Raw genomic sequence first — 15,304 nt, 5'->3', positions numbered from 1 at the left:
TACACATAGCCACTGAAGGGAATGAGAGAGACTGAAGGATTAGAAATAGCTGGTCTAAGTATATAGCCAGTATTAAATATGCCCTTCATAGATAAGATTCAAGTTTTCTATCTAAAGGGTCTTTAAAAGAAGTACTGTCAGGTTCTACGTCAGATGAGGGAGCCTCACTTTTAGAGGATACCTCATCAATCAAAGATACTTCAGTATTTTGTTAATCAGTACTAATATTACTAGTAGAAGTTAAAATTTGAACTTACTTTTCCATTTATTTGAAGGCGGTAGTGCAGCTAGGGCCTTTTAAATGGCAGTAGCAATAAACTGTTTTGTTGCTGGGGGTACGCCATCTGCATCCATCTGTAAAGAAGAAACAGTAGGCGCATCAGTACGCATAGAAACATAATTAGATTGATTGACACGCGATAGGTAATCTAAGCATGAGTCACATAAATGAGCTGAAGAAGCGGCTTCAGTTGTTTTACAATGAGCACACTTAGCTAAGGTGTTTAACAGACTCAGTTCTTATGGTAAACTTTGGGGCTGCTCCATATTGGCAAAAATAAAATAAATGCAATAATACTATTATCACCCCTTTTGAGGAAAGGAAACAAATTGCCTTCTTTATGTAGCATTGCAAGGACGTTAAAAGTGCTAAGTATAAGGCTTAGGAAAGCAGTTAATGTCAGTTTGCGTAAAGTTCAAATGCAAATTTACATTGAAAAAAATGAGTGTGTTAAAAGATGAATCTATGATGCGTCATGGCGTGCGCGATACTCATGCACCAATAGTGACGCATAAAACAAATAAATGGTGCGAAAATACGATGCTGTGAGCTTGACACATAAAGATGCTTCAAATTTGATGCGTATATGTTGAAAACCATTTTTCGCGCCAAACTGTTGCATAAAGATGCGGTGGCTTGAGCTCGTGTTTGCAAGAGAAATTATTTGGGTGCGAAAAAATAACAAGCAAGGGGAATAGTAAGAATCTGTCCCTGGGCCATACATACACATAGTTAAACTCATAAACATAGCTAAAAGTGTCCAACCCATAGCTGTGAGATAAAAAATAAAAAATATATTTACCCATAGACACTCGCCCACTGAAAGCAGACAGCCAAACCAGTACTGAAACATATCAGCAGAGGTAATGAAATAGGAGTATAACGTTGATCTGTAAATAGAAGTAGAAGATGAATCCCTGCAATCAAATTTACAGAGAACCCATGAAAAGATTTCCTGTGAGAAGAAAACATGGTCTCGTAAGGTAGTACTCCCTTCACTTCCCTCTGACAAGCACTGTACTCTGAGGGGAACCGGGCTTCAAAATGCTCTAAAGCACCTTTCATTGAAGAAACAAGCACATCATCATGCTTCAACCAAGTTTAAAAACTGAGGTATATCTGAGGTGGGAGGGGTATTTAGAGGCTTTTGAGGTTTGGGAAACTTTGCCTCCTCCTGGTAGGAATGTATATCCCATACGTAACAGCTCGTCGACTCTCGCCACCTATATGAAAGAAAAGTCACTCAAGGTATAACTGTGCAAAAACTAGTAAGCAACTAAAGAGAAAAGGTAGGAGAGGAGGGGAAAGAGAAAGTAAATTTAAAGGGACATAAAACCCACACATTTTATTTCATGATTCACATAGTTCATATAATTTTACACCACTTTCCAATTTAATTCTATTTTCTAATTTGCTTAATTATTTTGGTATCCTTTGTTGAAGGAGCAGTAATGCACTACTGGGAGCTAGCTGAAAGCCAATGACAAGAGGCATTCATCTGCAGCCACCAATCAGCAGCTTCTGAGCCTACCAAGGTATACATATCAATAAAAGATACATGTTATTTAAAATTGCATGCCCTATATGAATCATGAAAGAACAAATGTGGGTTGCATATCCCTTTAAAGAGTGTAGCAAACAATTTAACATTGGCCTTGATTCCAATCCAGTTAATTGTATTATTGATCATGTTATTGTGGTCTGATGAGGGTTTTCTGTCCCTCTCTATCATTGTCTGTGTTAAAGTCCATTTTTATTTCAGCACACTCTTCAGGTGACTCAACAATAACATTTTATAATTAGCAATGGAAGATTTCTCAAGACTCGTTGTTACTCATTTTTAGCCAACACATCACATGAGAACAGTTTTTTCCATGAGTGGACATCTGGAGCCATCTGATAATTAATCATTTACTGAGTGCAGCAACAATGAGGTTGGAAATTCTCAACTAAAAATGTTACTGTGCATTTTTTTAACCACTTGCTCCCCTTACCCGCTTCATCCCTGCCACATCCACCCTAACTGAAGTAGCACCACCCCCTACAGTGCTGGACGTCAAGTGGGCCACGCAACGATTGGATGAAGCCAGATTTGTTATTGCTCAGCTAAATAAAGTATGAGATGCGGGCAGAGGAATGGCGCAATGTTTTCTATCACTAAATGTTAAATATTTAACAAATGAAGCGTATTTGTTTTGGGTTAACAGTGTGAATATTTACTTTTTGAACTCCCGGACTGTGTAGCAAATATAACATTACAAAAATATTCATAGAAAATCAGTGAAAACTACAAACATCAGTTTTACATGTCAAGGTTGGGTTAAATGGCTTCGCAGAACCGCAGTAATTTTTTTCTTTGCATCACTGACTGAAGATGTCCTGTTTCGTAAGTTTGATGGTTGCTGGGAAAGCAATGCAGGCAAACTAGTGCTACTGCTCTTTCTGCATTGGGAGGTGAAAACAGATCCAGAATTTCCAGGAACACCTGTTATTTTTGATTCTTTACTAGAAGAAAGACTCATAATGCTTTTCTGACCTGCATTGGTCACTGCCTGTGAAGACATTGATCTGTCTGAAATAAATGATCTTTGTGGTGATGGAAAATTTCCACTGAGTCGCTTTTGTTCCAGCAGTTGCTCTTTTGCTTGTGTTAAGGCTTCAGTCAGCTCATAGCGTTCTTCACACTCCATACGTACGGTTTCCTTAAGCAATTCATTCTGAAAAGCAGAAATGGGTTGATGTCACCTAAGAGAGTACACTGAATACACTACATCAAAACATTACTTTGATTAAAGGGACAGTAAACACATTGAGATTTGCAATATATTTTCATTTTTAATTTTGAAAATCAAGCAATTTCTTATTCCCAGAACTTGCAAAGCCCCCTTCTGACTTCTCAAGGCTAACCCTAATATGGGCTTGATTTATCAAGCCCCCTACGTTCTTACAAGAGAACCTGCAGTCAGTATTTATGAAGCAGCCGTCATCAGATCTCTTAGGTGGGGAATTTAAATCTCTCTGGTCTCATCCGACAGGGGAGATTGACAGCTGGGGTAGACAGGGGCATATATGTCCGCCTTAGCTTGATAAATCGAGCCCTATATATCTGTCCCTAAATGGCTTTATCAGATAACTCCAAAACATTGCATTTTAAACTAACTTTATGACCTTGTTGTCTGTGGACTAAAGCCCAGATTGGCTCTTCCAAATAAGGTAAATGGTGAGTGAAGTTTGAATAATGAAAAATAATTGCAGAAAAAGGACACCCCCTCACACACAGTGGAGACAGACAGTCTCTTCACACTTAAGATAAAATGTGATCCTGCACTCAGTGGCCCCAATTTATCAAAGTCTGGCGGACCTGATCCGACAGTGCGGATCAGGTACGCCAGACTTTGCTGAATACAGAGAGCAATACGCTCTTCATATTCAGCATTGCACCAGCAGCTCACAAGAGCTGCTGGTGCAACGCCGCCCCCTGCAGACTCGCGGCCAATCGGCCGCCAGCAGCGGGGTGTCAATAAACCTGATCGTACTCGATCGGGTTGAATTCCGGCGATGTCTGTCCGCCTGCGATGTTAGACCGCTGCTTCATAACTTGTGTTTCTGGCGAGTCTGAAGACTCGCCAGAAACACCGGCTCACAAGCTCCATACGGAGCTTGATAAATGGGCCCCAGTGTGTTTACCACTTTGTTTTGCATATCTATGTAATCATGTCCAAGATTCACAAACACTTCACACATCCCTGTGAAACATTTCCCAAGGCTCTGGCCTTACAGCTACAGCACAGCAAAAGTTTATACTTTACATTTGTCATTTTAAATGCATATACCTTACTGCCTTACCCTGTAAACTGTATATAAATATGACTGAGCTTCATTTGTACATCAGAATGTCTGACAAAGGGACCTCAGTGTCCTGAAAGCTTGCAATGGTATCCACTATCAGTAGCTATTAAAGGTGCCATCTGTACATCAATTTTGTTATTTTCTTACAAAGGAATTTTTATTTTCACTGAAAAGGATGTTAATTTGTTTTAAAAAAAATTAAAGGGACATGAAACTAATTTTTTTATTTCATTATACAGATAGAGAATACAATTTTAAACAACTTTCCAATTTGCTTCTATTATCTAATTAGTTTCATTCTCTTCATATCCTTTGTTAAAAAACATATCTAGATAGGCTTAGTAGCTGCTGATTGGTGGCTGCACATAGATACCTCATCATTGGCTCACCTATGTGCATTGCTATTTCTTCAACAAAGGATATCTAAAGAATGAAGCAAATTAGAAAATAGAAGTAAATTGGAATGTTGTTTAAAATAGTATTCTCTACCTGAATCACGAAAGAAACATTTGGGGTTTCAAGTCCCTTTAAGACTTGGCTGATATGTTATTCTATAGCAACACAACAGAAATGGCTTGTAATTACAAAGTGTTTACTGTCTCTTTAAGCAATTAAGCAAATAAGTGGAAACAACAGTGCATTTTATAAATCTAAACCTATTTCAAGGTGTCAGCTAATAGTCAAGTAATAGTGCTGCTATTCAGTTATTTCTGATATAAGTTCCTACTTCCTGTCAGAAAACGTTACGTGAAATAAACTGACATACTGAGGTAATAGTGGGGCAATATTTTCCATCATCGTTTGTAGTTGGCTAGGTCATGTGACCGCTGATGATAATTTGCTCAGTAGCTGTGTCTGCTAGGGACCAGCAGTTCTCTTTGGCTCCTGAGCAGTACTTTAATTATGCGTTTAACCACTTAGCACATAGACTTACAGGGTTGGTAGTAATAAAATTACACACTCTAAAAAAGAAGAATTGAACACTGCAATGTCCCTTTAAGTAGAGTGCACCATGCCCCTGACTGGCTGGTAGCATACAGAATACATGACACATATGTTTGTATTTATTTTGTGTGTTTATTTGTACAGAGTGAAAACAAACCTGAAATAGTTTTGTGTGTGGTAATATTATTATTTTATAAACTATCTACAGGAATTTTTTATTGCACCTTTTCCCTTCTACAGCACTGTACCCTTTTTTCTTAAAAGGACATGAAACCCAATTTTTTTCTTTCATGATTCAGTTAAAGAATCCAATCAGAAAAAAGTGTTTAATTTACTTATATGATCATATTTTCTTCGCTCTCATGCTATTCTTTGTTGAAAAGCTATCTATATAGGTAGCGTGTGCATGTCTGGAGAACTACATGACAGGAAATAGTGCTACCATCTAGTGCTCTTACTAATGTGCTTACTTTTCTGCTTTTCAAAAAAGGATAACAAGTAAACAAAGAAAATTTGACAATAGAAGTAAATTACAAAAGTTGTTTAAAATAGCATGTTCTGAGTAATGAAAGACAAATTGGGGTTTTATGGCCCTTAAAATAACTAACGGTGCCTCTGGGTTTGTGACGGTTATAGTGCAACACTTACTTCCTGATTAGCCTGGTCAAGCTGATGTCTTAGCCCAGCTATTTGTTGCGTTAACTCCTTTCGTTCCTCTGACTTTGCAAACGCGTCTTTCCTTGTTTCTTCCAAAACGGAGTTATTTTTGCATTGCTCTTTTTTAAGACGAGATTCCAAATCAGAAATTATCTTTTTGAGATTTCTTATTTCTGACTCCTTTGCTAAGTCTTTGTCTGTAAGTCTTGCTTGAGTCTCTAGTAACTTCTTCTCCAAAATACGTATCTCTGTTTGTAGCTCTTCACGGGCCTTGGCGATCAGCATAGGGATCTAGGGGTGGGTTACAAACGAATTATTGCCTTACCTTCTTGTTAAAGGGTTTAAATAAGCCACGTAAATCATATACCCTTATGATATAGCAGTTATTAAAGGGACTGTACTGTAAAATTGGTTTCTCTTTAATGTATTTCTAATGACATTATAACAGCTGCAGAGTATAAAATGTAAATTACTCCTTTGTGTTTATTTTGGTGTATGAAATATATGATTTTGCTCATTTAAATCACATTCCAATTAAATGGTCTGCGTTAGCAGGGAGATCAGATCTCATTATCTTATTTCTCTATATATGCAAAGTTTTCATCTTATCACTCACTGTATACACTCATATATGGAAATTCATATTTTAGTACTTCTCTCTGTCTCTCTCGTAAATGTCTTTACACAGATTTTCTATACCTGAAAATTGTCAGTACAGGTAGGGATACAACAATACAGTAACTTTTTCAAATTACAAAATAAATTTAAAGCAGTCATTTTTAAACATTTAATATAATCCAGCAGGTAAAATACATCATTGGGAATACATTAAAGGGGAGACAAAAATCACAATACACAGTCCTTTTAGTTCAGTAAAAATCTCCAAACGAAATGCGTAAATATATTCAATGGGCAAAAATTCATTTATGTGAAAAAATAAAAGTGTTTTATAATACTCAATCTAAACATAAAAACATAAAAAATAGCAGACTCAGGATACATTACTCAACAGTCATATGACTTGATAAAGAATATAATCACTAGAGTTTGTTAATAATACAAATGACTGCTAAAACTGAACATAGACAGTGATAGAAGTCTGCAATGATTTATATAGTGTATTTTTCTCTCATGAAGAATTTAAGGTTTTCAGATTCTGATAAATATACATATGTTGCTGCATTTTATAAACCACCTGATATTATTGCACATAAGAGATCACAGAAAATGTTGTTACAATATAAAGTAGGGATGATCATAAGAAACCAGCAGATTTGTTACATATCTCTGTTTCCTCTCTTTGTTTTGTATCTCCCTTTTTTTTTAACCCTTGTGTTCTAGATTCATGTATTCTACTAAGCCCATCACCTAAAGGACAAGAGGAGTGGTTTTAAGAGATTATCAGAAGATGGAGTCATCGGAGAGTCCAGTCCAATCCCTTCCAGAATATATGGACCAGTCTATTTCCTTTTTATTAATGGTCACACTTTCTGTGCATCTCTCACTCATCTCTTATGCAGATGCTTCCTATATATCACTTTCCTTCTTCCTGTTTTTTAAACAACTTACTGTTGATTTGTTATTGTCAAAACTGCAACTTTAAAGAACTGATGAAATGCAGAACCCAGTATTTCTGCAATGTTTATATATATATATATATATATATATATATATATATATATATATATATATATATATATATATATATATACATAAATATACAGATATCCCTCAGTTTATGCCGGGGTTAGGTTCCAGAAGGAATGGTTGTAAATCGAAACCGTGGTAAATTGAAACCCAGTTTATAATGTAAGTCAATAGGAAGTGAGGGAGTTAGGTTCCAGGCCCCTCTCAAAATTGTCATAAGTAATACCCAATACATTATTATTAAAGCTTTGAAATGAAGACTTTAAATGCTAAAGAGCATTATAAACCTAATAAAATAATCACACAACATAGAATATATAATTAAACTAAGTTAAATGAACGAAAACATTTGCTAAACAGCATTATAAACCTAATAAATCACACAACACAGAATATATCATTAAACTTAGTTAAATGAACAAAAACATTTGCTAAACAGCATTATAAACCTAATAAAATAATCACACAACACAGACTTTACTTGCATTTTTCTGCAAACAATTCTTTCTATGCATTCCAATCTGGACTGATTTATAGACCGGAAGATCTTGTTCCTATGAAAGCTGCTTGATAGCTCAGGTCTAGTTATACTGATTCATTTTAGCTTGCTTGGCTTGTATATCTTTGCTGCAACACAAGCGGACAGCTCCACCTACTGGCTATTTTAATCAATGCACTGCTTTTCAATAGCAGTCACATGACTGAAAAAAAAGGTTGTTATTCTGAAACGGTGAAAATTGAACCGTTATAAATCGAGGGCCACCTGTATATATATATATATATATATATATATATATATATATACACACAGATATATATATATATATATATATATATATATATATATATAATACGTAGCCGGTAGCCCAGCACTGCTTCCACATAGGTGTAATCACGGTCCGGGTGCTGTCCTCATATAAATACGTAGAAATGTCTAGATGTGGGAGGGCACTCTGAATGAAGATTTGGGAAGATTGGAAGCTATTGTAACTGTTATAAGATTGCCCGGAAATAGTTTTACCTCAGAGACTCTGGATCTTTATAAATATCATAAATGGGTCAAAACGTTGACATTTAAAATGAATGTGAAACTAATTTGGAAATAAAATTGCACTGTTCTTTACTTCAATACAAGTCCTGTGAGTGCCCTCCCACATATAGACATTTATATATATACACACACACACACACACATATAAATATATAGTAGTACTATTTGCAATACAGAGATTTGATTGCTCTTAATACCAGAGAGTCCTGGCTTTCTTTGGGACTTTATTGATACATTTGCTTTGCACCCTGGCCAGCAGTGGTAACCTCGAGAGTGCTAAACCAGGTTGGACTTTACACACATATATATGTATATGATAATGCATCGCACACATGTGACGTAGAAGAAAGAGGAAGTCCTCTGTAGCTTAGCACGGATTCTGCTCATTTAGGGCTAGATTATAAGTGAGGCACAAACTATTGCGCTAGCGTTATCGGGATTGTTTGTGCTGTGGTTAACTGTTTTCCGAAACTAAAAAGTTGCACAAAGCACTTCAAAAATACATTACAAAGTACAGTTACTTTCATATTAACACTGTGTAATAAAAATTATTTAAAAAAAAAAACAATATTGCACACAAAAGTTCTAAGGGATCAAAGATTTGAGATCTCAGGTGTTAGAAAAAAAAAAGCCACAAAAGGACTTTAACATTGCGAGATACATACTATACATGTCTAAAAATATATATGTATGTACAGTATATATATATATATATATATACAGTATATATATATATATATATATATGTGTGTGTGTGTACATATATATTAATGTATTTATATGTGTATATATGTATTTACAGACATATATACACACATATAGACACACATATATATATATATATATATATATATATATATATATATGCCTATATGTGTGTAGATATATATTTAAGTGCATTGGAGCCCTTTGCCGTTGAGTAGATGAAAACATGATAAAACATATTTATGCAATATTCATATTTAATAAAGAACTATCGGCTAGATTACGAGTTTTGCGTTATGAGGGGTGCGGTACTAACTTGCACGTTATTGTCTCTGCTCACTTTCCTACAGCGCTGGTATTACAAGTTTTTACAAACCTGGCGTTAAAAGGCAAGAAGTGGGCGTTGAGCAAAATTGTGCTCCATACTGCACTCCAATACCAGTGCTGCTTAAGTCAGCGGTGAGCTGGTTGTACGTGCTCGTGCACAATTTCCCAATATACATCAATGGGGAGAGCCGGCTGAGAAAAAGTCTAACACCTGCAATAAAGCAGCGTAAAGCTCAGTAACGGAGCCCCATTGATTCCTATGGGGAAACTAAATTTATGTTTACACCTAACACTCTAACATGAACCCAGAGTCTAAACACACCTAATCTTACACTTATTAACCCCAAATCTGCCACCCCCGACATCACCAACACCTGCATTATACTTATTAACCCCTAATCTGCCTCTCTGGACATTGCTGCCACTAGAATAAACATATTAACCGCTAAACCGCCGCACTCTCGCCTCACAAACACTAGTCTGCCGCCCCCAACGTCACCGCCACTATACTAAATTTATTAACCCCTAAAGCTAAGTCTAACCCTAACAGCCCCTAACTTAAATATAATTAAAATAAATCTAAAGAAAACTTACTATTAATAACTAAATAATTCCTATTTAAAACTAAATACTTACATATAAAATAAACCCTAAGCACCTATAAAATAAACCCTAAGATAGCTACAATATAACTAATAGTTACATTGTATCTAGCTTAGGGTTTATTTTTATTTTACAGGCAAGTTTGTATTTATTTTAACTAGATAGAATAGTTACTAAATAGTTATTAACTATTTACTAACTACCTAGCTAAAATAAATACAAATTTACCTGTAAAATAAAACCTAACCTAAGTTACACTAACACCTAACCTTACACTACAATTAAATAAATTCCCTAAATTAAATACAATTAAATAAATGAAATACAATTACCTACATTACAAAAAAAAACCAACTAAATTTCAGAAAATAAAAACAAATTACAAGATATTTCCTTAATGTCTTATAGTCCGTAAGTGCAGAAAGTCTGCCTTATACCTGGAAGTTACTGATCAAGCACATATTGCTGATTTCTGTCATGTACTAACATCCCCACCTAAATCTACTATTTTCCTCAAATAGAAATGAAACTGCCTGAGAATTTTATATAAAAATTGCAATATCCATTAATTTTGCCCACTTTTCATGCAATTTAACTCTTACAATTCAGGATTTTCTAATTCTCAGAACCTAAAATGCAACCTGCTGACATATCAAGGCTAACCCTGCTACATACATTCCCCAATTGGTTTTAGCTGATAACAGTTGCCAAACAATAAACTAGATTATGACCATGGTCAGCCTTGTTGTCTGCAGACTAAAGCCCAGATTGGCTCCTCCAAATAAGGCAAAGGGTGTGTTTAGTTTTGCTATTGATAAATAATTGCCGTAAAAAGGATGTTAATTTGTTTAGACTTGGCTAATATGTTATTCTGCTGCAACACAACAGAAATCTCTTGTAATTACAAGGTGTTAACTGTCCCTTTTAATTAGCTTATAATGCAGTTGAATTCCCTGGTAACACTTCCCTTTGCACTGCTGTTAAACCTAATCTCACTAACCCATCTCCAAATTAGAAGATAGAGCTATTCAATTTTAACAGTGAACCGAAATCCAATCCTGCTTGGTTAAGCTAACTGATCAACCAGGATTTACATCTTTTAAACAGAGAAAGAAAAAGCCCTGATGAGAAGAGGCTGAAGAATACATTTTTGGGCTGGCTACTTGCAAAGTATATAGCTAAAGACTCTTCAAATAATATGTGAGAAGCATACATTAGAACAGGCATTACAATGACAATCTTATACGCAAGAACATCTAGCGGTATGTATGCTGTTGATATTATAGAGAAAGCAATATAAGTGGAAGCAAGAGAAAACTGCACAATAAAAGTTTGAGGGCCAGATTACAAGCGAAGCACTAATTAACACTCCCAAGTTAATTGTTCTAGAAGTAAGCTTTTTGCGCTCGTCGGGTTGCGCTCGTACTATGAGTTAAAAGTAAACTGTCCACAGCTGCATTCATTACTTTTGGGAAATAAGAACCTGGCCACCAGGAGGAGGCAAAGACACCCCAGCCAAAGGCTTAAATACTCCTCTCACTCCCCTCATCCCCTAGTCATTCTGCTGAGGGACAAGGAACAGTAGAAGAAATATCAGGGTGCAAGGAGCCTGAAGAATAAAATAAGGACACACCCCATAAAAAATTATGGGTGGGGAGCTGTGGACTCTTTCCATCAGAAGAAAAGAAAATTATCAGGTAAGCATAATTTATGTTTTTCTTCTTAAATGGAAAAAGTCCACAGCTGCATTCATTACGTTTTGGAAAACAATACCCAAGCTATAGAGGACACTGAATGCCAAGACGGAAGGGTAAAATAGACGGCCCAATCTGAGGGCCCCAAGCCTGAAACCACTGCCCACAAAAAAGCCAGCTTCGTCCGAAGCTGAGAAAACTTTAAAAGAAAAAGCCCAGAGGACAATGACCCGTAGGTAGTCCAGAGTCTAGCTAGAGACCACAAAATCGGACTCAACTGAGCCAACAGGCCTCCAGGAGACACCGTCGCCCAACAGTCAGTCCCTCACCACTCACCCTTCACTAAAGAAGGGAACACCAGCCAAAACTCCCAAAGGGATAGGATCAGGAGAACCGAAGGAAAAAAAACGAAAGGTCACAATCCATAAAGGAAAATCCCCCAAAGCGAGCCCAGCTCACAAGGGCCCAAATGGGTCCCGACAGACAAGGGAAGACTACTCCTAGACCAGGAAAAAACGGAGGTATCAAAAGTCGTGCAAAAGCACCAAAAGACAACAGAAGACGGAGTCCTCACATAGTCCAAACTTGGAACACTGAAGTATTCCATTACAAACAAAACGTGTAACAGACCCAGACGAAAAACCCTGAGTCAAGAAAACGCCGCCATCCTTAGGATGACACAGAGAATACTTGCTGAGAGCAAAAGCGGCCAGCATAAAAGCAGATTGCAAAAGACAACTCCCAGACAGAGGGCACACTCTAGGCAATCCAAGCCGCCAGACCTATCCCAAAGGGGGAATCATAACCTCCACGAGGTCCCCCAAGATAGAGAAGTGACACCCAGAACCCGAGGTGGAGCAATCCTAGACCCTCTGCTTGTAAGCTTAGGGAGCTAGCTAGCTACTATGCCCACCTAGATCCTGGAGATGACAACAACTCTCAGAACCCACTCCCAGCCGGGCCAGCCCCAGTAACAGCAGGTCTGAAACAGGGGAACAAAAGAACTCCAAAACCAGCCCAAAAACGAGCGGAGAATGGCCACAGCCAATCTAACAGAGCACAGGTGCAACCTGACTTCTTAGAACAGACAACAGACCGTAGACCCAAAGGATGTAGCAAAAAGGTCCAACTTAGTCTTGACACGGAGCCAGCAAGATTCCAAATGGCACGTAACAACCAAGAGAGAATATCCCTCTCAGCTAGGGAAACTCCCAGGTCCCATCTCCTGAACCAGGGTAAGCCTTAAGAAAAGGACTCCATCTCCATAAAAAGGAGACTAGGCTCTCACCCAAGAAGGGGAGAATGCTAAAAGGCAGCACCTTCCACAAGCCACGAATCATAGGTTAAAGGAGACATCAATCCCGAACTCAGAAGCCCTGTTGAAGGGATTCCCCTAAAAACTAGTCTGCTAACACGCAACCAACGTGCAACAGTAGCAGCAGTGATGCTGCAAGTCCAGTGAATTCAATGGATACTACAGCAAGCTGACCAAGGGAAACCGCCTAAGGTGCAACACAAGCCCAACAAGCCATGATACTCAGAAAACCTGGCCAACTAAGACCAGGTCAAGTAATCTGAGTAAAAGGACATAGGCCAAGTTTCCAGGAACTGGGGTACCCAGAGCCAACCCTGGAGCCTAGAGGTCCGGTAACAACCCACAATGGGATTCACAAGGGAAAATGCTGAATGAAACTCAGCAACCGGAAGCACCAGGGAGAAAAGGTTCGAATCCCCAATTGTTTAGACAAACAATACCCGCAAACTTAACACCCCGTCTGAATAACAACCCAGACCACAGGGGATACTAATGCAATATCCAGATCAACCCGGATAACGAGAAAAACTGGCAAGTTCTGACCTAAGGAAGAGACCACCCCTTGCCGAAGTCCTACTCTCCAAAAAAGCCAAGGCGGAAAAAGTCGTACGACGACGCTAGAGCTTCTAGACTCACCAGCAGCCTCACGACAATAAGGCAAGGGGATACCTTGAGGTCAAAACTACTCGAGCAAAGGCTGGTCTTCACATCAACTCTGTACAAGCGGATGATCACAGGGAGAAAGGAGCACAAACCAACCCCAGTTCCGGAGGAGACCACGCCCAGTGTCCCTAACAGGGAACAAACATCTCCCAGGGCCCTAAAAGGAGACCTAAAGTGGAGATCACAAAGGAAGACCAAAAAGTCTCATAAAAACAGCTAGACAGTACACAGTCGATGTGCAATAGCTGGAGCTGGTTACAATCTGCAACCTAACTGCTGCAAGGTAGCCGAACTACCCTTCAAACTACTAGCTGCTGAGGAACAAGTCCAAAGGACAATCCCCGAGTCTCAAAAGAAAAAGGCCAAACCACCCACTCGGCGGTAAGAAGGCGCTAAGCCCTCTAACTCTCCACCACGTGGGGGAGGAACTCTAGGGTCCGACAATACCAGACACCAGAGAGAATGACGCAGCAGAAACTCCACTGACCCTGTCATCCAAATTGAAGGCTATAAGGACTGAGAAAATCCTTCCCGCCTTGTAGACCCACAGGTCCTCTAGAATGCTTAGTTGAATGTAAAGCAAATGATAAAATGAGCACTCGGCACCTCGACCGGACCAGTCAATCAGAACAGCGCCACGTGTCTGAACAGCCACAAGACAGAACCGAACCCAACAGGACCAGCCTGCCCCCAGGTCCTAACTGTCAAGCTGCATAAATCCTCCCTCAGAGGGGAAGAAGGGAAAACAGAAACATAGGACTAACATGTCCCCAAAAACACGCAGAAGTAAAAGATAGTATTGATCCCAGTTTAAAATTCCCGAAAGAAAATATAAACAAATTAAAAGACATCCTAATCGGATAAAAAGAAAATATAAGGCAACCCGTATGTTAACGCCCAATAAGAAAACAGGCCTACCGCAGGACCAGCCAAACGAAGCCTTAATCTTCCAAAAAAGAACAGTCAGGAGATTACGTCATCCCCACATGTCTAATGAGGTGCACCATTCGTAGCAGACTGAAAATTCCTGTATCCGAGAAGGATAGGATCATTTAATAACTGAAAAACATGTCTGAGTAGGACACGAAGGCGCACCACTCTGTAATGAAAGGCACAACACTCAGGGACAGTTACACCTGCAGGGAACTGTACAGGCCCTCCCCAAGGCGGCAGACCCGGGACAATAGGGCACAAGCACAATTGTGCATAAACGCCTGGACTCTGCAGATGAATAATCGCCAAGAATATGTGGAAGCGAAAACGTGCTGCAACCTCCTGGGGAACAAGCCGCCCTGCGTGGAGGAATAATCATAATCTGGGTTACCCACATGTGTAGAAGTATGGAGCAGTAGGGAACTCGCCTCTGGGAGGACAGGGCACCCAGAGGGGGATGGCTCAGCTGACCCTTGATTCCCCGAGCCTGAGGAACCAGGCACACCGAACATAACTGATTGACATGCGTCATCGAGGCCAATCCGGATTTTTCTCCGGACGAAGAATCTGAAATTAGAACAGTCTCAGTATCAGAATCCTCCGTAACTGAGTCTGAAATTAGAATAGTCTCAGCA

General features: G+C 38.7%; 1 protein-coding gene across 1 annotated transcript in view; it reads right to left on the bottom strand.

The window, feature by feature from the left end:
* Positions 1-2,499: 2,499 nt before the first annotated feature.
* LOC128657437 (cingulin) overlaps positions 2,500-15,304 on the bottom strand; it is a 168,959-nt gene continuing 156,154 nt past the window's right edge. The window contains exons 7-8 of the mRNA XM_053711789.1: positions 5,723-6,022; positions 2,500-2,997 (exon numbers count right to left, since the gene is read on the bottom strand). Of these exons, the coding sequence (XP_053567764.1) occupies positions 2,590-2,997; positions 5,723-6,022 (708 nt within the window). The 3' untranslated portion in view covers positions 2,500-2,589. The remainder of the gene's footprint in view (positions 2,998-5,722; positions 6,023-15,304) is intronic.

The sequence above is a fragment of the Bombina bombina genome, chromosome 4, assembly GCF_027579735.1.
Source record: "Bombina bombina isolate aBomBom1 chromosome 4, aBomBom1.pri, whole genome shotgun sequence".
Lineage (NCBI taxonomy): Eukaryota > Metazoa > Chordata > Amphibia > Anura > Bombinatoridae > Bombina > Bombina bombina.
Note: the sequence above shows the minus strand (reverse complement) of the source record. Positions and strands in the feature narration are given on the sequence as shown.